Here is a 22,109-nt window from a genome sequence, read left to right on the forward strand (position 1 = left end):
TTCGTATTTACCCGAAAGAGTTGAAAACTTACGTCCACACACAAACCTGCACACGAGTGTTTACAGAAGCTTTGTTCATAACTCCCTAAACTCGGAAGTCACCAAGACGTCCTCCAGTAGGTGATGGATAAACTGTGGGATGTCCAGACAGTGGAATCGTATTCAGACCTAAAGAGAAATGAGCTCTCAAGCCATGAACATACCAGGCCTGACAATTAAGTTCACAAACTTGTTGCAACAATGTTGCTAACCTTTTTTGATATCAGAGGGATTATTCATTATGAATTTGTACCAACTGGACAAACAGTTAACCAAGTTTACTATTTGAAAGTCTGAAAAGCCTGCGTGAAAAAGTGAGACGACCTGAACTTTTCGCCAACAATTCACGGCTCTTACATCACGACAATGCACCAGCTCACATGGCACTGTCTGTGAGGGAGTTTTCAGCCAGTAAACAAATAACTGTATTGGAACACCCTCCCTACTCACCTGACCTGGCCCCCAATGACTTCTTTCTTTATCCAAAGATAAAGGAAATATTGAAAGGAAGACATTTTGATGACATTCAGGACACCAAGGGTAATACGATGACAGCTCTGATGGCCATTCCAGAAAGAGTTCCAAAATTGCTTCGAAGGGTGAACTAGGCCCTGGCGTCAGTGCAGAGCTTCCCAAGGGGAGGACTTCAAAGGGGACTGCAATGGTATTCAGCAGTGAGGTGTGTGGCACATTTTCCAAGGGGAGTTTGCGAACTTACTTATGTGACCTTGTGCATGGAGAAACCTAAAATGCTTGTTGCTAAGTGAAAGAAGCCCATCTGAACATATGCATGCAGCATGATACCAACTCTATGACGTTCTGGAAAAGACAAAACGACGTGGAGACAGTAGAGAGCAGTGGGTGCTGCGGGTTTAGGGGGAGAGAAGGAGGGCTGAACAAGTAGAAGACTTTTTCAGAACTCATTCTAATTTATTCTCTAAGGTCCACCTGTCTTCTGAAAGGCGAGGTGAGGGGGTCAGGTGAGGTCACCACCCTCAACTTTCAGATCTTCAAGGGTCTGGGCTCCCGGGGCCCCAGCCCTGTCCCGGAGTCACTCTGAGGACACCCCTCTCCCACACCCTGGGAGCCTCCAGATCTTGCTCTGCTCCTTTGGCACTGGACCCCCCGAGCTGAGTGGTCAGCTGCGTGGACTGCCAGGCCCTGCAAGCTCAGGGCCCAGCACAGCCACAGTTTGCCCCTGGCACTCGCCAGGTGAGGGCAGCCCTGTGACTCCCCTATGGGCAATGCAAGGGTGCAGTCCTCTCTGGGCCCCACTCTGCCCCTCGCGTGCCCCAACAAGTCTGTCCCACAATCCTCCCTGCTGGGTACAGCAGAGCAGGCCGAGCCCGAGCCCTGCCGGAGTGCACCCTGCAGGCCCCAGAGGGTGTTTCTGCGGGGAGTGGGGCTCCTCAGGCTGTGGGGCCCACACCGCTGACCCCAACTTATGGCAATAAGGAAGGAGCACTCCTTGCCCATCCCAGACTCAGGAGAAGCTGCCCCAGGCCAGGTCGCGATGTGTCTGGAATGCTGGGGACAATTTCGGAATCAGGGCAAAGGGCAGAAAGAAGGCCAAAAGCTGGATTCAGGTCCCCGTGTGGCCCTGACAGTTCTCACCGCTGTCAGTCCCAGCCAGGGAGTGACTCACCGGCAGAGCTCCTCACACAGGGGGGCAGGAAGGTCATGACCTCACGGGCACCCCAGGACCCTGCAGTGATGACCTGTGGCCTTCCTGGGTGGGAGGGGTGGAGCCACCGCCCTGCTAGGCCCTCGGGGTCAGGAGCAGGGACCACCTGAGCTCCAGGCCTCATGGCCGGCTTATCTCTGATGGGGGAGAAGAGGGACCTCTCTCAGGCTTCCCTCTGGGTGAGGGTAGGAGGGTAGCAGCTGCCACCTCCTGGCCCAGGGGAAGTAGCCTCACAGTGGGAAGGACCTGCTTCAGTGCCCCTTCCCAGAGGTAAACAGATGCAGCAGGCAGAGAGCAGGAGGGGCAAGTGAGCAAATGAAGAACTGAATGAATGAACAACAGCATGGGAATGAGTGAGTGAAGGGTGAATGGGTGAAGGAACAGGTGGGCAGGTGGGGAGGTGGGCTGGTGGGGAGGTAGGGAGGTGAGCAGGTGAGCAGGTGGGCAGATAGATGGGCAGGTGGGCAGGCAGAGAGGTAGGCAGGTGAGCAGGTAGAGAGGTGGGCAGGTTGGCAGAGGGGCAGGTGGGGAGGTGGGCGGGTGGATGGATGAGGAGGTGGAGAGGTGGGCAGGTAGATAGGTGGGCAGGTGACATCAGTGAATCAGCAAATGTCTTAGTAAATGAGCAGTTAATGGAGTGAGAGGTGGGAAAAGTTGAATGGGGCCAAGAGTTCATGACCTAGTGGGGATGGTCAGAGGCAGCCCAAAGAGCCTGCTCCCCTCTGTGCGGTGAGACTGGGGTGGTGGACGAAACAGCTTTTAAAGTAAGATTTATTTTAGGACAGTTCTAGGTTTACAGAAACTTGCAAAGATAGTGGGTTCACATGTGCCCCTCACTCAGTTCCCCTGTTACCAACATCTGCCATGGGTATGTGACATTTGTCAAACAAATCAATTAATATTGATCCATTATTGTCAACGAGAGCCATGCTTCGTTCAGATTTCCTTAGTTTTCCCCAATGTCCTTTTCTGTCCCAGGACCCCAGCCAGGACCCCACCTCATGATGAGTCATCACGTCTCCTTAGGCCCCTCTGGGCTGTGACATGTCCCAGACTTCCCTTGTTTCTCTTGACCTTGACAGTTTTGAGCAGGACTAATCTGGTGTTTCGTTAGGATGCCCTCTACTGGGGTTTGTCTGCCATTTACCTCACGATTAGACGGGGCTGTGGGTGTGGGAGGAGGAGGACCGCAGAGGTGAGGTGGCCTTCTCCTCCTGTTGTATCAGGGCGCACACTGTCAACGTGGCCTCTCCCTGGGGTGCTGGCCTTGCTCACCTGGCTGAGGTGTGCCTGTCAGGCTCCGCCCTCCCATCCTTCCCCGCCCCCCCCTGGGAAGGGGAAGACCAGCCCACTTCGGGAATGGGATTTAGGCTCCCGTCCCTAATGGGTGGTGTCCGCACTTGGTATTTGGGATTCTTCTGCATGGGCAATTTGTCTCTCCTCCTCCATGAATGTGTTTCCCCATCATCTGGTCACACAGCCCGGATTCGTGGCTATTTGTGCCATACGGTGGCTTACAGTCCAATGCAACATTATTGATTTTCTTGCTCAAATTGTTCCAGTTTTGGTCACAAGAGCTCTTTCAGTTGTCTCTTATGACAAAACAGTTTCAATTACCCAATTAATTATTAGCTAAGGGAGAGAAAGCGGGAGAAAAGGAGGTCCCTGGGTGGCAGATAACATATTGCACACATGCAGACGTGCGTGCACACACCCATGCACACTCACGGGGGCACACAAAGGCACACGCATACACACACACACATATACTCACACAGTAACACGAATGCACACACATGCACACATACTCACAGGGATGTGAACACACTCGCACAGTCACAGGCCCGCACATGCACACAGGCACGTGAACACACGCATACCTGCATGCACACACTCATGCACACATAAACACGTACACTCTTGCATGCACACATTGAGGCCTGGCATTTCCTCTGGAAATGGAGACAGGAGGCAGCTGGTTTGTGGTGGGGCCTGACCCTCAGGACAGGGTCTGTGGGAGGCAAGGGAATCTGTCCCCCTGGGCCAGCCCCTTGGGGCTGCAGCTGCTGCTTTAGGGTCCCTCCTGGCTCCCACAGGCTGCCCTTTGGAGTTGGGGGCTACCCCAGGTGCCCACAGATGGTGAGTGGCCAAGGACTGGGCGGGGTCGGCGACTTCTTCAGATACCAGGTCCCCTTGCAGAGGAGAGGGTGTTGGAGAGGGAGAGTGGCTCAGCCAAGGGGGTGAGGCTCACGGGACAAATGAGATGGTACCTGAAATATGCAAGGCGTGTGCCCCAGCCACTGGACACAGGGCAAGGGGGCCGTGATCAGAGGCATGGTCGGTCACCACGTGGCCGGTCACCAGGGGAGCCCTGTTACTGCCCACGGAGGGATTTGGTGCCACCTTGGGAGGACACAGCGAGGTCATCTATGTAATGTGCCCGGTGCACAGTAGTTGCTCAGCAGGGAGAGCAAGAACCCAGGCCTGGCTCCCGTTCCAAAGGTTCTTCTCCAAAGTCAGTGTGGAGGCGCCCAGGTTGCTGCTAACACACAGCATCACCTCGCTGCGTCCCCAGGAGGCTGCCAGGTGCTGCTTTTTTCACTGACATGGGAGACGTGAGGTGGGCACAGTGCGATGGGCTCGTGTCCGGAAGAGAGGAGAGAGGGTCGGCTCGCCCAGCCCCCACAGCCCACACACTGACCCCCCCCATCTGACACGTTAGCTCTTGCTGCCCCTTTGGTCACACCTGGGTTCCTCCAGGAGTGACACCAACACAGGCCGGGGGCATCAGGGATCCCCTCCTGCCGCTTCAGGCCAGGGCGGGTGTAGGAGATCCCCTTATTGCCAGATGTGCAAAGGGAGTAACTCCAACACAAGAGGTGAGCCAGGCACAGGCAGCCCCACTGTGTCAGCAGCTGCCCCCAAGTTCTAACTCATCAGGACCAGACCCAGATGGGTGGTGTCCCCACGTGTCCCCTCCGGCCCACGTTGGCCCCAGTGGCCCCCTTAGCACTGTCCTACCCACCCACCTCAGCCCAGGATGTCTGCAGCCACCCCAGGACAGGCCTCAGCTATCTGCAAAGGTCCAGGGCTGGGGAAGCAGCAGGTGGTGGGAGCTGGCCTCTCTGCCCCTCCCCTTCCTGCCTGCCCTTCTTCTGGGAGGGGTGGGGTCAGCTCCCTTCTCAGGGTGTGTTAACAGACAGCCTACCTCCTGGGCGCGCAGCTGTGCTCTGAGGCCCCCCCCCAGCTGGGAACCACTGTAATAGAAAGGGAGGGGAGGGGTGGGGAGGGGAGGGGAGAGGAAAGGAGGGGAGAGGAGAGGAGAGGGGAGGGGAGGGGAGGGGAGGGGAGGGGAGAGGAGAGGAGAGGAGCGGAGAGGAGAGGACCATGGGCCCTTGGAATCGAGTCAGCGTGGCCAAATGCCAGATGCTGGTCACCAGCGCCTTTGTGTTGGTAAGACAGGCAGGTGGGGTGGGGGGTGGCGGGGGTAATGGTATGGTGGCCGTATTACTGGACCTCCAACGCAGTGGTTCCCCCCACACCCATCCACACCCGCCCTGCGGTCCCCATCCTGCCCCCGTGGACATGCAGCTGGGTCCTTGGTGGTGCAGTGACCATTTGGGCAGGACATCCCTGTGGGCAGCGTCCGTCCTCCAAGCAGGCAGCACAAGGCCTGAGGGTGGCCAGTGAACTGGGGTAGGAGAGGGTGATGCCCAGGGGTGGGGCTGTCTCCTTACACTGGAGGGTTCGAGGGTGTGCTCACGGGGTGTGGGAGGGGTCTGCTAGGGGCTGGGGTGGGCCCACTCCCCACTCAGCAGACTAGTGGGGATCCGAGCTCCCAGGTCCTTGGAGAAACTGCACAATCGTGTGTGTGTGTGTGTGTGTGTGTGTGTGTGTGTGTGTGTGCATGGGGGGGTCGGGGTGTATTGGGGTGTCTGGGGCACGGGCCTCCCTGAGACCCCCAGGAAACACCTGGCAGCCCTGAAGCTGAGCCTGTCTCCTGGGAGAGCAGGAAGCTGGAGGGAGGCTGGTGGGGAGACCCTGCATGTTGGCCCTGCCCCACCCTCTGGCTCTACCGCACCCCAGCTGCTGGGCCTCTTTGTGGCCAGCATGGCAGCTCTCACCTACTTCGGGGCCCATTTTGCTGTCATCGGCCACGCATCCCCAGAGGACACCCCCTACGAGGCCATGCACCGCTGGCGTAAGTGAGGCCCCAGATAGCCGCTGTGAGGGAGGGAATTTCGGGTGCCAAGGTGGCGGGGAGGAGCCCTGGGCTGGGGCAGGCGAGAGCTCCAATGGACAGAGCCTGGGCTCTGGTGGCAGTTGGTGCCCCTGCCTGGGTCTGCCGCCCCACCCTGGGAGTCTTGGAGACAGCATGGCTTGTTGGGTCAGAGGCATCTGGACCCTGGCCTCTGTCCTGGAGGGTGTGCTCCCTCAGAGAGGGGCTTAGCCCGGGGTGCGGCCTTGAGCAGCTCGGAGGGACAGCGCTGTCTCTCCAGGGACTTGGCCTCAGGCGAGAGCACAGGAGGCCAAGGAGGGTGAATGTGGGGGAAACTGAGGCCCTCTGGGTCCTGTGGCAGACCCAGCCCAGGCCTTGTGCTCCCTCGTCCCCACTTTTGAAGCTTCCCTGAACCCCAACCTCTCTAGAGCAGGAAGTCTGGGTCTGGAGTGATAAGATTATTGGCCCTACTCAGCCAACTGTCACTAGGGCAAGGGGGGGGGTGGCTTCAAAGATAGTCCCAGCGGGAGGGCTGGGCTGGAGGGCCGGAAGCAGTGGGCAGGCTGGGTTCTGCTGAGCGTTGGCTGTGGGGAGAGACCACATCTCTGCCTGGTGGGGAGGTGTGGTCTGTTCGGAGCTCCCAGAAGTCTAGGACACCCCCCCACTTCAGGTGGGCGTCAGACCCAGGCTCTGTGCACTGGGGACCCCCATCCTGGACATCCCTAACCTTCCTCGTCTCTCTCCCCACCCGAGTCTTCTACGCAGGGGTCAGCCTGGCCGGGCTCCTGACACTGGGGGCGGTGCTGAGTGCCATAGCCACGGTGAGAGAGGCCGGTGGCCTCATGGCAGGGGTGAGTGCTCCATGCCCTTGGCTCCCCACCCCCCAGATGGCATCAAGAGTTGGCTATAAGCCCAGGGAGCCTGTTGCCCCCTAAGTGTCCTGACAGAAACAGTGGCCAGAGGGAGGTGGGCCAGCCAGGATCCCCCCACCTAGCCCAGCCAGGACCCCTCCCCCAGGCAAGCTGGAACCCCTTCACCTGGGCTCTACTTCACCCCATCATCCGGGGGGGGGGCCGGGAAAAGCAGAGTCTCGCCTCCTGGGTCTGAGCCATTCCCAAAGGCCCAGGGAGGGTCTGGCTCTGTTACACTGGGGACCCCGGGAATGGGGCTTGGGGTGGATTTCATTTCCTGTTGTAAAGAGACCAGGGCAGGCAGGGAAATGCCCCTCTGCAGACCAATCACCTATAGCTCTGGGTCCGTGCGCTGCCCCAGGTGGCCTGCAGCCCAGGCTCTTCCTGAGCTCCACACCTTCCTTTGCAGCTACTAGAGGGGTCCCCCTGGCCCCCAAGGTCCCACAGGCCCCTGTATCTCAGCCCACAGCAGTGGCCTCTTGTCCCCATACCTGCTTCTCCATGTGGGCCCACCTCGGTCCCCACCGGCCTGTCCTGCCACTCCACCTGCCATCCCCACCTTCCCCACTGGACTCAAGCCCCTCCTCTCTCACCTGACCTGAGGCCAGCAGCTCGTGTGTTCTCACCTGCACTCCCACCTGACACTTTGTCCCCACCCCTGTCATCTCGAGCTTCCTACAGTGCTTGGTGCTTAGGACCTGTGTAACCCAGCCACCCTCCCCCATTCCAGCCAGGAGGCCCAGCCTTGCCGCCTCCAGCCCTCTGCTCCTGCAGACCCCACCCCTGCTCTGTGAGTGGCTTGAGACCCCTGGAAGCTTGTGCTGGGGCTGTGCTTCCCTGGGTGGCCTGTGAGCCCCCTGAGGGCAGCCGTCTTGTTCCCCAGGATCGGCAAGGTTCTCGGCCCAGGTTGTCAGCGAATGTTTGTTGAGTGACTCCTGGTTGTTAAATGTCCACGGGCAGGGACAGAGTCACCTCGTGGAGCTGTGGCCGCAGGCTCAGGGAGCACAGTGAGCTCAGGCTGCTCTAACCAGGACCCCACAGGCAGGGCGGGGCAGGCATGGTTGGCCGTTAGGACGCCGGCCTGCGTGGACTGGCTGAGGCCAAGAGCCCACGGGGCCAGGTGGGGGAGGGGGAACCCCCAGGGGGAGCTGACCGGCGCCGAACTGTCCCCTCAAAGGGGAGGCCTAAGTCGTGTGGCCTGCCACGGGGCGCACTTGAGGACGGGCTGCAGGCTCCGCCAGGCCCAGGTGCCAGGCCCAGGTCCCGGAGCGGCTGGCGGCGGCGCTGCAGCGCTGGCCACGAGGGGGCGCCGTGGTGCTGGCTTCGGGCAGCAAAGGCCTGCGGACCGGTGCCCGCGGTGCCTGTTCCCGAAGTCCCTGGCCTGGTCTCTCAGGCGCCTGGGCTGTCCCCAGCCCCCACCCGGCACCCGGGCCCCAGCTCTACACCCTGACCGGTGACCGGGGCTCAGGGAGCACCTGGGAGGCCAGGAGGGTCGGGCTGGGAGAACCGCCGGCTGCACCCCGTCTCTGCCCTCGGTCCCCCACGGGGGCTGGGAGGCCTGGCTCTCAGATGCCCGCTCACTGAGCTGCGTGCATGTGTGTGAGTGGTGTAGCTGGCGTGTCTACATGTGTGTCTGCACGTGTGAGCACACATGAAGGGCTGGGGCGCGGGGAGATCTTCCCCAACGTGCTGAGGCCTGGCTGCTCCCCCTTCCTGCCCCCACCCCCTCCAGCCTCTCCCCAAACCGGCCTCTGGCACAGGAAATGAACACGCTTGCTGGACTGAGAGTGCAGAGCTGGCAACCATGGCCCAAGGAAGCCATTTCGATTTGCTAATGCAGTTTTATTTAGAACGAGGAGGAAGAAAATGGCCACGGTTGGGCCTGGTCATAGCCAGCAGCCTGAGCACTGCAGAGGTCTTGGGGCTGACAGCCTGTCCCTTGCCCACCACCCATCTGCAGGGTGGTGGGAGAGCTCGAGGGTGGGAGACAGGCTGCTGCTCCCTTCTGAGAAATGAAATGGTTTCTGGAAAGTGCTGGCCCCCAGAGCTGGCTCAGGGCCCCCAGCCTGGGAGGCAGCCGTGAGCGATGGCTTCCAGATGGGGAATGTGGCCCTCAGCCAGCCAGAGAGGAAGAGGCGGGAGAAGAGGGAGAGAGAGAAGGAGAGAGAGGGCGGAGGAGGGAGAGGGAGAAGGAGGGGGAGGGAGGAGAAGGAGGGACAGGGAAGAGGAGGGAGAGAGGAGGAGAGAAAGGGAGGAGGAGGGAGAGGAGAGAGGGAGAAGGAGGGAGAGGGAAGAGGAGGGACAGGGAGGAGGAGGGAGAGGAGGAGGGAGAGGGAGGAGAAAGAGGGAGAGGGAAGAGGAGGAACAGGGAGGAGGAGGGAGAGGGACGAAGGAGAGGGAGAGAGGAGGGAGGAGAAGGAAGAGGAACGAGGAGGAAGAGGGAGGAGGAGGGAGAGAGAGGAGGAGGAGGGAGGAGGAGGGAGAGAGAGGAGGAGGAGAGGGAAGAGGAGGGAAAGAGGAGGAAGGAGAGGGAGGAGGACGGAGAGGGAAGATGAAGAGGGAAGAGGAGGAAGAGGGAGGAGGGAGAGAGAGAAGGAGGGAGAGGAGAAGGAGGGAGAGGGAAGAGGAGGGACAGGGAGGAGGAGGACGGAGAGGGAGAGGGAGGAGGGACAGAGGAGGAGGAAGAGGGAGAGAGAGAAGGAGGCACCTTTAAGGCCATCCTGAAACTGAGGGCTGCGGACTCCCCAGCAGGCGGGAGGGACACGGGAAGTCTGGAGTGCTGCCTGCATCAGAGCAGAGTGGGGACCCCCTGACCAGCACTGGAGTTTGGGGGCGGGTGGCGTGGCCCATTCTTTCCCAGAGCCCCTCCCCTCAACATGGACTATTTCTTCCTCCCTGCCCAGTCTGGCCAGTGTCTGTGTGTCTGTCGGTGTGTGTAGGCATCTCTTTATCACATTGGTCGTCAACTTTCCTGGATGTCACCCTGAGTGAGGCCCAGGTGGGAGATCCCAGCCACCGCCTGCCCCAGGCTGCGTGTGGACAGTCCGGAAGGGGGAATGACATGTTGGCCCAGCCAGCCACACTCACCTGGGGCAACAGTGCCCTCACAGGCCAGCAGGGTGACGGAGGTGGTGCAAACAGTGCGTCAGGCCTTAGTACACCTGGGTTGTGTGGCTCTTAGCTGGATTGACCCGTTAGAACCAGGGCAGCACCCACGCGGGTTTTGAGTCTGCAGAGACCTCTGAAATGCCCGCAAAGAGCCATGGGGCATGAGTGCATTTGGTCCACTGCAAGGGGGGACCTCTCCAGTTCAGAACCCTCACAGAGAGAAAGAAGGGCACAGTGGGAGTACTGGGGATGGGTATCCCAGGGAATACCCATCTCCTCCGACACGGGGATCCAGGCGGTGGTATGAGTGAGGGGACCAGGGTCACTGGGTCAGAGCCTGGGCTCTGGGGGCTGAGGGTTGCAGCCCCAGAGGATTCCAGCTGTGGCAGATGGGGTTTGACCTGAAGGTATGTCTCAAAAACAAAACCAAGCCAGCTGTCCCTGCTGGGAGCCTACATAAGGCGTACCCTGTAGAAGGGCAGCCGGAGCCCTAGAGCCCTTCTTCCACCTGGACCGCCTAACAGGGAAGTTCTGCTCCCAAACCCCAATCTCAGGCCCAGAGAGGGCTCTGCTTGGCCCTTCCCGGTTTAGTGCCCCTCCTGAAAGCAGCCACAGTGGGCAGGGGGCTCTATCATGCCATGGACTACTTCCCTCCCTGGGGTGGGGTGGGGGGTGGCACTGCCATTGACATACCCTCAGTAGCCAAAATCAGCAGTGGCAGGCGAATTCCTGACAAAGTCCAGAAGAAAGGATGGGAACCAGTGTGCCCACTGCCCAAGTTCTCCCCACTGTGCCATGTCTCCACCTCAGGCAATGGGAGCTGGGCTCAGGTGGACTCCTCAGCAAGCCCCGCGGGGGCAGCAGCCTACATGGCCCCGGCGCCGAGGAAGCCCACCAGGCCACACACGTCCCGTGGAGTGACTGGGCCCTCCTCTGCCCAGGGCTTCCTCTGCTTTGCGTTGGTGTTCTGTGTCCTGACGCAGATGGCCTTCTGGAGGTTCCACAACCCTGCCCAGGTGAGTACCCATCCTGCTCATCACCCAGGGGAGGGTTCCAGGAGGTGATGCAAAAGTTGGTTCCATGCTTCCACCCACTCACCAGTCAGTAGGGGAGCGGTGGATCGGGTGTGCGGAGCAGGGGAGGGGACCACTGTGCAGACATTCTCTGCCCGCGGGCAGGGTGGGGACACAGGGACCAGAGGGCTGGTGCTCTCCTGGGGGAGGCAACAGGGACAGGAGGTGGGACAGGGACAGGCCTCAGAGCTCCCATTAAGACCCCTCAGGCCTGCCCATGCTCGGCTGGGAGGGTGCTCCTGGGCGTTGAGGGAGGGGGACGATGAGCAGGGAGAGGGCAGGCCCTGCCAGCTGAGGGGTTGGTTAGAGGCAGGGGTGTCACTGTTCCAGAAGATGCACTAAGGGGTCTGTACTCCTGACGGGGGCCCCACCAGGTAGGCAGAGAGGCCTTATCTGTGGGGGTGGACAGAGTGGGCAGGATGTCCAGGCCTCACCCACCGGACCCCGGCCTACCTGGAAATGGGGCTGCCAGGGGACTGGCGTGTGTGTGTGTGTGTCTGTGTGTCTGTGTGTGTCTCTGTCTATGTGTGTATGGTGGGGACTCCTACTGGTCCCCTTTCCAATGTGGGCTCTGTCCCAGGGACATTCATGTTGGTGGGACTGGGGTGATGGTACCCACAGTAATGGTGGGGGTAGGTTTCCACAGGAGAGGTCTATTCGTTCCTTCGTCGTCAGTCCGTCCATCCAGCCAATGTCCTCTGAGCACGTGCTGTCTCGGCAGGGCGTTCCAGGAGGCTCAGGCTGTGAGAAGGCTCCTGTCCCAATTCTAAGGAGGGAGGGAGGTCCGGGCTCTGGGAAACACGGTCACATAGGGCACAGCCCTCAGAAGGCACACGTGGTAGGTCAGGCTTCTCCCCTGGGCGGGTGGGGGGCACCATGGAGGCATCTCCAGGATGCAGGCTGTTCCCAAAGGGGCATCTTGCCCCACAGGGGAGCATGTCTGCTTCAGGCACTCAGCCAGGCGTTGGCCTACTCCTGGCCACGGTGGGAAGCTCAACACCGCTGGCCTTGCGACTGTGCGGCTCCCTGGCTGAGAGGAGGCTGGTGGCAAGAGGGGCCAAGCTTCACCTATGGGAACCCAGCCCTGGGCAAGACCCCTGGGCAGCCCGAGGAGCCGAGGGGCCAGGGGTGGGGCCTCAGAGAGAGACAGGAAAGCCCGGATGCGCAGGCCCCGTCCACCCTGACGTCCTGTGACCCTGAGCTGTCCCTTCTCCCCCTGGGCTACAGTTTCCCCAGTGAGGACCCGCCTGGGACACCGAGGCCAGTCCAACTAGAGTGGACTTTGTTTCTAGGCAAAACCCCATGCAAACAGCAGGTTGCAGGCAATGACTTCTCCCCCCGTGTATCAGGAGTCCCAGTGGCTCCCCCCACCCCCATATTAGGGGGTATCCGGCACTGGCGCCCCCTAGAATGGAGAGGTTCGCAGAGAGCAGTTGGGGTGGGAGACCCGGTTGGTTCTGGGGCTGAGTTCGTGCTGTGTGCTGTTAGGTGTGTGATCACCCTCTCTGGTCCTCGCTCTCATTACCTCAGAAATGGGCCTAGTTTCTCCCTCAAGTGCTCCTTGGAGTTGATGAGGCCAAGTCATCTGGCCTTTGAGTGTGGTGGTCACCCCTTAGTCTACCGATGGAGGGACCCAAGCTAGGGAAGGGGCACAAGGTCCCCCTGGCAGAGCTGGAGCAGGAGGGGCCTGGCCCACCAGCCAGAGCTCTCTGCCCCGAGTCGATGCCTCTTTTACCTTCCCTGCGCGAAGGTGGCCCCAAACTGCCTGCCACCCTGGTATCATTCAGGGTCATCCACCTGTGACCAGCTTAGAAAACAGACATTTCCTGTGGGTGTTGGAGGGGCTCAAAGCCTTCAAAAGACAGCCCCAGCTCTCAGTGGGGCTGGCCAGCAGCCTTGCCTGGGCCAGCGTTTCAGCCTCATGTTTCCCAACCCCCTCCCTACCCCACCCCCAACAGCAGTCTGGGTCACAGCGTGGGTGGTCCCAGTCAAGACAGAAGCCAGGGTGCCCTGGGGCCCCATCCAGCTCTCCTGGGACAGCCTGCTGCAGCCCATCCATCCTTTCTTCTCTGACACTGTGTGTTTACAGCTCCGAGCCCAGGATTTGAGGTGCTGCAGAGGGTGGGCCCCACAGGGGCCACAGGCCACAGTCCAGCAGGGGCCCCTGCTCGAGGAGTGGAGGGGGTGAAAGCTGATGGCTCCCAGCTGGGCCTCTTCTCTGTCTCAACCCTTGCCACTGTCCCCCACAAAAATCGTCTTGGCCTGGTCCATACTCTGACTGGCCCTCAGGGGTCACTCCTTGGGGCCCTGCCTAACCCCAGGCCCTGGTCTGGTGAATGCCATCTGCCTTCTGGGGCAGTCATGTTGGCGTCCAGGCCCATGTGGGCGTGAGGTGGCCTGAGTTAAGGAGCCCTGGCTTCGAAGTCTGGGGTCAGCCTCCCGACCCAGCACCCTTGCTGCTCAGTTCACCTTCCTGGGCCTGTTTGCTTGTCTGTAAGAGGAGTGTGGAGAGCTGGCCAAGGGGGCTGCCACACGGCGGCACCAACCAGTGCATGCAGAGGGCTTAGTGGGACCCACAGGTCCCCCGCGCCCAGGTCAGCCCTCCATCTCGTGGGACTGTGGAGACTTGCACAAGGCAGTGTTTGGTGCTGGGGCCCTGGCACTGAGCAGTAGGGGCAGCTGAGCCTTTGGTCCTGTGCCCGCGGGCCCAGGGATGCAGCAAGCACCTTGGACTCAGGGCCAAGCCCGCCTCACAGATCCCATCCTGCTCCTTGGTTCCACAAGGTGCTGCAGGGGCCCAGTGAGCAGAGAAGCTATCTGTTACAGGGGCTCTAGAGCCTGGAACACATCTGGCCCCCCCACCCCCCCATGCCTCCCTTGAGGGACTTCCCCCCAAGGTATCCCAAAACACAGGGTCAGGACAGCTTGTTCTGGGTCACCCTACAGATGGGAAACCTGAGGACAGGGACCAGCCATGTCTTCCTATGACCCAAAAGCCAAGCTGTAGACCCTGGCAGGGCTGAGGGGGGTGAGGGGGTGCTGCCCTGCTGCCCCCACCACTCACAGGGTTTTTCAGCTGCCACTTCTCCGGGACACTCTCTCCCTCAGGCCCTGGCAGGCACCCTGAAGCTGGCAAGGTCCAGTGCTGTGGGGACCCAGTGGCCATGCGATGAATGCAGAGCGAGAGGGCTATTAATTACCCAACCGCCACAGCCTGAGAGCCACTGCCACAGCTCCCCTGTCCCCAGACGAGCCAGTGGGAAATGAATTGCCTGGCTCCACTTAATAATTCATGTGTGGATTAAGTACAGCAGTGGGAAGGGAGCCGCTAAAGGGCTGCTGACCTCCCAGCTCCCAGCAGTTGGGCCCCCCACCCAGCCTTAAGGCCACTCCCCTCCCCAATTGTCCCACCAGGCCACCATCAGAGCTGGCTCTTGGTTTCATGGGGCTGGTCTGCAGACCACCTGCAAGCCACCCCTGGAGCCACCCAGGCAGGTTTAGCAGACAGTGGGGGTGGGGATGGGGGCACGGCCCGGAGATTCACCAAGCCCAGGCCGAGGGCCAGGGCCAGGGGGCGTGGACTCCCCAAGAATCTGTACAGGAACCCCCAACCTGAGGGGGCCCCTCCTGGAGCTCTGGATAACCGGGCTTAAGGAGCAGGGCACCCTGGCAGGGAGCACCCAGGTGTCAGGGCCCAGCAGCCTCCAAGCCCCCCTGGTGCACCCCCCGTTTTCTCATGGAGACACTGACCTCTGATGCCTCCAGTGCCCCCTGCACCCCAGTGTTGGGGGCCAGATGGTGGGGCACCACTTAGACACTGGGGCTGTGGGGACAGGGAAGCCTGGCCCCTACCGCCAGGCCCAGGGCCCTTGGGAGGGGGTGTGGCCTGGCAGCGTCTGCTTCATGGCCCTCGCTTTTGGGTTCATGGCGACAGAGACTCACAGCTCAGCCCCAGCGAGTGAGTGTCATCCCTCCTGCCAACCTTACAATAATGACAGCTTGCCCTGGATGTACCAGGGCCCTAGTGGGGGGAGCAGAGGAGTTGGGGGTGGTGGCATGGAGCCAGGAGGGTTCACAGCCACCTGCCCCTCTCACCCCAGGCTGGCTCTACCAGGCCGCCAGTGTCACCAGGACCTCCTCAAACAAGGACACAGTGGCCTGGCCGTTCTTCACCTCCATTTCTCTCAAGGAAACAGGCAAAGACAGGGCCCCTGGCCAGGCCCTGCAGTGTGGTGCCTGCCCCCCACCCCCTCAGCCCAGGGTGCTGCCGCCTCCCACTGGGTGGGAGGGACCCCGCTGGCTGAGTTTGGGACGACTTGCAGAGCGTGTCTGAACAGGGAGGGGTAGTCAACACCAGGGGCGGTGTCTGGGATGGAAGTCCCTCCGGTTCCTATTGGTGCCCCGGGGGCTTTGGAAAAGGCTGGTCAAAACAGTCCCCACTGTCTGCCTGCTGCCTGCCCCAGGTCCTCCAGGCTGTGGGCGGGCAGCTCCACTTCTTTTCCGAAGGGCAGGTGTTGGTGGCCAGAGCAAGAGTGGGTCCTCCGTTCACCCCCAGCCCTTTGGGGCACCCCGAGCACCCATCAGCATATCCCAGCTTTCAGCATAGCTTGGGGGTGGGAAGGAAGGGCTTAGGGCCTCTGAGGTGGGAAAGGAGGCATCAGAGGGCAGAAAGCTCAGAGGCTTCGCCTGTGTCAGCAGACCAGTGCCCTGGAGTAGTCACAGAAGGCTTCCTAGAGGAGGCGACATTCCAGTTTGTGTTTGAAGGAATAACTTGGCAGGGGGTGGGCATTTTGGTTTGGGGGCAGCATGAGCAAAGGCACAGAGGGGGTGTTTAGATGGGCAGAGGCAAGGAGGTCTGAGTGACGGGGGCTGACTGAAGGCAGAGCCCAGCCAGGCCCCTGTAGCTCCATACCTTTCTTCCCCATCATCTGCCCCAAGGGGCCTTGTCTGCCGGCAGCTGGCCCTGGATGCCCACGGCTTCACTGGCCAGAGGCCTGGAGCCCAGCAGATGGTCTGGGCAAACAGCTACAGTGCCACTAGGGAGCTGAGCCTTCTCCACCCAGGCCTGGCTGTCAGCTTTCCTGCCCTACTGCCCGCCCATTTCCAGAGAAGAGAAGCAGGTGGACACTTCCCTCGGCCAGCCCTCCATACTCCACAAGACCAGGGCTGGAGTCCTTGGCTTATCCTGCAGGAACCCCTGAGGAGCAGGAGTGGCATTAACAGCCACTCTCACGGAGGGGAGGGTCCATACAATTAAAATCTGGGGAACCACTGTGGCCCGCCACCTAGGGGACCCGGGCTCTGCCCTCAGGGAGCTCCTCCTGGTGAAAGGAGGAGGAGGGGGCCATTGGACATTCCTCAGCAGCATGGCCAGGCCCGTCTTTGGAGGGCGTGGAGCTTCATGGAGATGCTCTTGATGTAGGTGGAGGACGCCATGTTGGACATCTACGACCTGGTGTATGAGCAGGCAGTGAAGAACCCTTCCGGCACCCAGTGGCAGGAGCTGCTGGCCATCCAGGACACGGTGAGCGTGCTGGGGGCAGCCTCCCCGTCGCCAGACAGCTCTGGGCCACTCAGCCTCGCCTTATGGCCTGTGATCCAGAAAATGGGCACCGGGCGGCCCCAAGAGTCAGCCGCCCACGCCAGGCACTGAACAGGGGTTCCCAGGAAACAAGCCACTGAGGCCCCTGGTGGGGCAGGTGGGGGGAGGACACCGACAGCTCATGTCCTCCCTCTGCCCTGGACAGGGCTGGCTACCAAATTTGCGGAGCCCAGAGCAAAATGAAATGCCTGTTGTCCAAAAACGATTAAGAATTGCAGGCTGCTCACTGCACAGCATTAAGCAGGGCCCCGGTGCGGGCATCGTCGCAGCCTGCAAGGCCGGCCCTGGCCCTGGCAGGTGTGCCAACCGCCAGGCGGGCAGGCGGGCAGGCAGACAGGGAGCCTCAGAGCCAGTTTCCCCATCCGTCCAACAGGCATCCTGGGGTTCTGAGAACAGCCTGCCCCCCCAATTCTGTTCTTGCAGTTCCTGTGCTGTGGGAAGAGCACCCCTTCCAGCCTCCTGGGCAGCTCAGAGGCTGACCTGTGTCTGGGAGAGGAGGCCACGAGACAGGTGAGGGCGGGGCCAGGACGCAGGGGCTCCAGGAAGGCTGCCTGTGATGGGAGGCTGCAGGGAGCGGTGGCTGTGCGGGTGAGCCTGCCTGATCCGACACAGGCCCCATACTCCATTCACTCCTTCACTTCCAGCCTGGAGGCTCCCCAAGGCCAGGCTCAGGGCCAGGCACTGAGACACCGCCCTCGGGAGCCTCTGGAAGCACAGGGGGTGGGTGAGAGACAAACAAACAGAGGTGATCGGTGGCCAGGGCCCACAATGCAGGGGTCAGCTATGTGGGCTAAGGGGGGGATGTGGAGGGAGGCGGAAGTGGGGGAGGCAGGCGTCCCAACGGCTCCCAAGGAGCGGGAAGGGCATTCCACAGAGGGAGGTGGAGCCTGGAGGGTCAGCCTGGGCCAGTCTGGCCGCCAGGAGCTCCAGTGACAGTGAGACCAGAGGCAGGAAGCCCCCTTTTCCCTAAGGCCCCAGAGAGGGACTCGGCACCTCCTCCCTCCCACTGCCCCCACCCCACTGACCTCCCCAACTCCCCTTCCCCGCTGTCCAGGAAACAAACCCACCCCTATCTCTTGGGCTTCTGGCCGCCCTCCAAAAAACAAACAGGAGGACGCAAATGGCACAGGGCCCAGGGAGGGATGCAGGCAGCACAGGACCATCGGCCCCAGGGCGGCTGCGAGCTGGGGAGGCCCAGTGTGCCGGGCCAGGGGCCACGAGCTGGGGCGGTGGCTTCATGCCACCCAGGGCCAGGCCTCAGGTCTCCATGTGCAGAGTGCGGGTGAAGGCCTGCTCCCTTCATGCACCTTCTGGGTGCTGACTGTAAAGGCCTCCTCGGGGGGGCATGGGGCCTGCACAGGAGGGTGGGCACAGGCATTGGGCTGTCTGCAGAGCCACCCGAGGGGAGGTTGGGGGCGGGCAGGGACGGTGTCCCCAGTAGTGGTCTGCCCTGGGCTGCCTTCCAAGAGGAAGTGGAACCACACTGTTTCCACTGTTTCCCCGCAGGGCACCCCGGCCAGACTGCAGGTCTGTGCCCAAGGCTCCTGGGGCTGCTTCCTAGCTGGGACGACAAAGCTGAGTGCCAAGTGTGAGCAGGGCTGGACTCCGGCCTGGCTAGTGGTCCGTGCACAGCAGGGAGGCCTGAGGGTCCAGACCCTGTCAAGTGACCTTGTGGACAGACGGACAGACGGACAGACAGCCTCCCCTTCCTCCCCATCCTGGCCTTCAGAGCTTCATCCCACAAGCCCCACACCTCCCCCAGTCTTCCCCAAAATGCCAACATCCTTCCTCCAAACCAATTGCCCCATCTGAGTGGTTCAGAGATGGGTCGTGACCCCCTTTTCCTGGAGAAAGAGCCTCTGTGGATGCCAAGCCCTAGGGATGGGCGCCTGGGTTGGAGCCCTGACCCAGGGACAGCCCGGGCCCCCCACGCCCCTCCCCTGGCTGTTGGTCTGCCCTTCCTGTTAGCCAGGTGCTGTGCCTGGCCGTGGCCGGGTGCTGGCGAGCCACACACGTAACCCAACATAGGCAGCTCAGGGATGCCCAGAGGAAGGTCCCTGCTGGTCCCTGGGTCAGCGTCTCCTTGGTCCCACAGCAGCTGGCTCCATCCTGCTGGTTTGCCATGCCTTTCCCTGAGCTCTGGGTGCTCGTTCTGGGGTATGCTGCACCCCGACTTCCCACCACCCTAGCATTTGGCCTCAGTGGGCGCTGCAGGTCCAAGCCTGGGCAGGGCGGAGCCTGCAGCGTGGGTGACATGCTACCACCCTCTGCCCAGGATTGTCTGCAGGGCATCAGGAGCTTCCTGAGGACACATGGACACATCACCTCAACCCTGGCCAGCGTGGGCCTGGCCTCCATGGTACCCTCCCGCCCCGCCCCCCCACTGCCCCGTCCCCACCTACTTGTCCCTCTGCTCGCCTGTCCCCACCCCAGCTGGAAGAGCGGGGCTGGGCAGCCCTCGGTCAGATCTCTGCTCTGGCAACACCAGGGCTGACCCCAGGGAGACGGCCTGGGTCATGGTGGTGCCTGCCTCTCTCCCTTCCCTAGACCCCTGGGAATATGTGGAACCCATTCACTTCCTGGGGAGGCCGTGAGCCCCTCCCCTTGGAGCTATGGGTACAGGGGCTACTGCCGTCCTCCCAGGTGTACGCGATGCTGCTCAGCTCCTTCCTCTGGTTCGCCATCCGCTCCGGCCGCAGATTGGACCGCAAGGGCACGTACACGCTAAGCCCACGGTAGGCCCCGCTTGCCCCCCGACCCGGGAGGAGGGCCCTGGACAAGGGCCCAGGGGGATACTTCAGAAGAGGCGCTTTGGGGGTGGCTGGCCACACTGAGGCAGGAGGCAGCTGCAAAGTTGCCCGACTCGCATGCCCTCTACTCTACGGCTGGCATGGGAGCCCCTCTGCTCGCCCCTAGCCCACACCGAGACCTAACTCACAAGTGCCATCTCCCCCAACACCGAGAGATGGATGCTTCTGGGGCTCCCAAACGACAGCCCCAGGCCAGGACCTCTGATCTGGGGGAACCCCAGGGTCCCCCATGCACGGGAAACATGGAGAACCTAGGCCCAGCAGCCCCTCCTGCCACCCACCCCCTCCCCCCAGTGCTCACAGCTGTCCCTGCCTGCTGTTTCCTCCACGCGCCCTACCTGGTCACCCCACCTGGTCTTGCCTCCTGGCTGCCTGGGGTCCCTCCCCGCCCAGGCATCCTACCTGGCCCCTCCACATTCTAGAACAGCCTCGGTCCATCTGCTTCTCAGAGCCCGTGGCTGCCAGCCCCAGGAGCCCAGCTTCTTCAGACGCTTCCAGGAGGAACTCGCACTTCATCACCTGTCTGAAGCAGGTGCTCTGCATGACCGTCTGGGCCAAAGTGGACGCTCGGATGGCCCTCGGCTGCTCCAGGACAACTGACGCTCTGGTTCAGCCATGTCCTACCCCCTGTCCACCCACAGAGGCGAAGACGCCTCGGCCTCAGCCCCCCCATGTGATCCTCACAAGGCCGACATGAGCTGTGCCCTCCTCAGTGCAGTGGGATGGGGAGGGGGAGGCCCGGCCAGACAGGCGGGCTCCATGTCAGCAGACGGGGTCAAGGGTCATCCACACACTCAGGTGGAACCGGCTGGGAAGTGAGGCAGAACAGGAGAGCCAGATTGCAGGCCTGACAGGGTTGTGCTGGGAGGCAGCAGGTCAGACCCGGGGTGACCTGGATCCACTTCTAGGGCCCTTGTCCTTGCCAGCTGTCAGCAGGGGCCCATTCTCTGCTCCTGAGACCACCCCTTTCCCTCTCACGTGGCCCAGTCTGCAAGGCTGCAATGACGTGCTGAGAATTTCTCTGGTTTCCCCTCTCTTACTTGGAGAGCAGAGGCTGGAGAACACACTCTGTCCTCAAAGGCCCATGCAGCAACCTGAGCCCACACAGGTGACATCCCTATCATAAGGGGAAATCGTACCACATCTCCAGTGACACCGTGGGCACAGTTTCCAAGGATTAAGGCAAACACGGCGGGGGGTGCATTTTAGAAATTCTGTCTGCCCCAGCCACTCCTACTGGACACCCAGACCGCCTCTGATGAATTCTAACTGTCCCCGAGGGTTTGCCTCCTTTGCTCAAAATCCACAGTCCTGAGTCAAACACCTCTTTTGTCCCTGCCGAGGCCGAGGCCAAGGCCTAACAAACTGATGAAGGAGAAGGGGATAGTGGGACCCTTGTAACTCCATAGAGGGGGCAGGGCCAAGACCAACAAGGGGGGAGCCTCCAAAATAAGAAGAGCCGTTCTGTGATGGGCAGCCAAAAAAGGGACACAGTGGTAAACACCCACTACAGTCCATCCCTTGTGGTTCCAATCACGCACATGCTTCTTCCCACACCTGCACTTCCAAAACGGAGAATGTCCCCATCTAACACAGAGCAAGGGGCACCCCTCTAGCTGAAGTCCTCGTCCCCAAAGGAAGATACCCCAACGTCTCATGGGTCCTGCATTCGGTGACAGTCCAGCTGCGTTCCTCCTCTGCTTCTGTTCTTGTTGTCTCATTATTCTACAACTTAAGAAATAAATTTTAAAGAAAGCACCAGCAATATGTCTGAGGCACAACAACAATGCAAAGAGAGGAAAGAAAAGGAAATCTAGGTAAATTCTGTGAAAATGTATATGACAAGGAAAAAAGGGAGGGAGGAAGGGAGGAAGGAAGGGAAAGGAAGGGAGGAAGGAAGGATGGAAGGAAGAAAGAGAAAGGGAGGGAGGGAGGGAGGGAGGGAAGGAAAGAAAAGAAAGGGAGGAAGGGGAGGGAAGAAGAAATGCTGCTGGACCGTGTGGATGGCTCCCCCGCCACTCGTCCCAAGCCCATGACTACGCAGTACTCACGGCTTGCCTCCCCCGCCCCATTCCATGTTCTCCCAGCTGGTCTGGGTTCTTTTCTCAGTGGGGTGACCCCACTCTTGATTTTGGAGGGAGCTGAGAAATGAAGAGCTTCATCCCTTGGAGCCTGGCCTTCCCCCCAATCTCCACGACCAGATGTGGCAGGATGAGGAAAGACCTCGGGGACCCCTAAGCCACTCATCTCATGTATCAGCACCCCATTTGCTCTTGAGGAGCATCTCCCCAGCCATCACCATGGCCTCTTAACCTGGTGGCACCGGAGCCCCAGATGGCCAGCTGCCACCCACAGCCGCCAACTCACGGACACCATTATTTCGTTCTCCTGTCAAAACATTCCGTTTTTGGTCACTAAAACCTCCAAACCAGGAGAGGAAGGACCAACAGGGCCAAGAGGCAACTTTTGTGACGGGCTCATTGGCTGTGATCACAGGAAGTGTGGCCCCCCCCATCCCCGTGCATTCTGATGTGGGGCAAACGGCACCATTCACCAGCCGCCGGCACTACAGCCCGCAGGAGCCCCTGCAGTCTCACGGCGTGCCCTCTAGCCGTGGTCCTAAACCATGCTCAGGAAGGCCAGTCTGCCGTCCCACAGGGCCA

General features: G+C 60.9%; 1 protein-coding gene across 1 annotated transcript; it reads left to right on the forward strand.

Moving 5' to 3' along the window:
- The first annotated feature begins 5,082 nt into the window (after positions 1–5,082).
- Positions 5,083–21,210, forward strand: TSPAN32 (tetraspanin 32). Its single transcript, XM_081063117.1, has 9 exons — positions 5,083–5,176; positions 5,810–5,924; positions 6,696–6,793; positions 10,903–10,977; positions 16,457–16,558; positions 17,060–17,146; positions 18,912–18,995; positions 19,280–19,371; positions 19,896–21,210. Exons 1-9 carry the CDS (start codon positions 5,111–5,113, stop codon positions 20,044–20,046), a joined length of 870 nt encoding a protein of 289 aa, XP_080919243.1. The 5' UTR covers positions 5,083–5,110; the 3' UTR covers positions 20,047–21,210.
- The last annotated feature ends 899 nt before the right edge of the window (positions 21,211–22,109 follow it).

This window comes from Rhinolophus hipposideros (assembly GCF_964194185.1).
Source record: "Rhinolophus hipposideros genome assembly, chromosome: 10".
Classification (NCBI taxonomy): Eukaryota; Metazoa; Chordata; class Mammalia; order Chiroptera; family Rhinolophidae; genus Rhinolophus; species Rhinolophus hipposideros.

What these genes read in the sequence shown, in the direction of transcription:
- TSPAN32 (XM_081063117.1), top strand. Translation starts at nt 5,111, where the DNA reads ATGGGCCCTTGGAATCGAGTCAGCGTGGCCAAATGCCAGATGCTGGTC. An exon ending in CGAGGCCATGCACCGCTGGC is followed by an intron (nt 5,925 to 6,695) that starts GTAAGTGAGGCC and finishes TCCCCACCCGAG; the next exon opens with TCTTCTACGCAGGGGTCAGC. An exon ending in GCGTGGGCCTGGCCTCCATG is followed by an intron (nt 18,996 to 19,279) that starts GTACCCTCCCGC and finishes CCGTCCTCCCAG; the next exon opens with GTGTACGCGATGCTGCTCAG.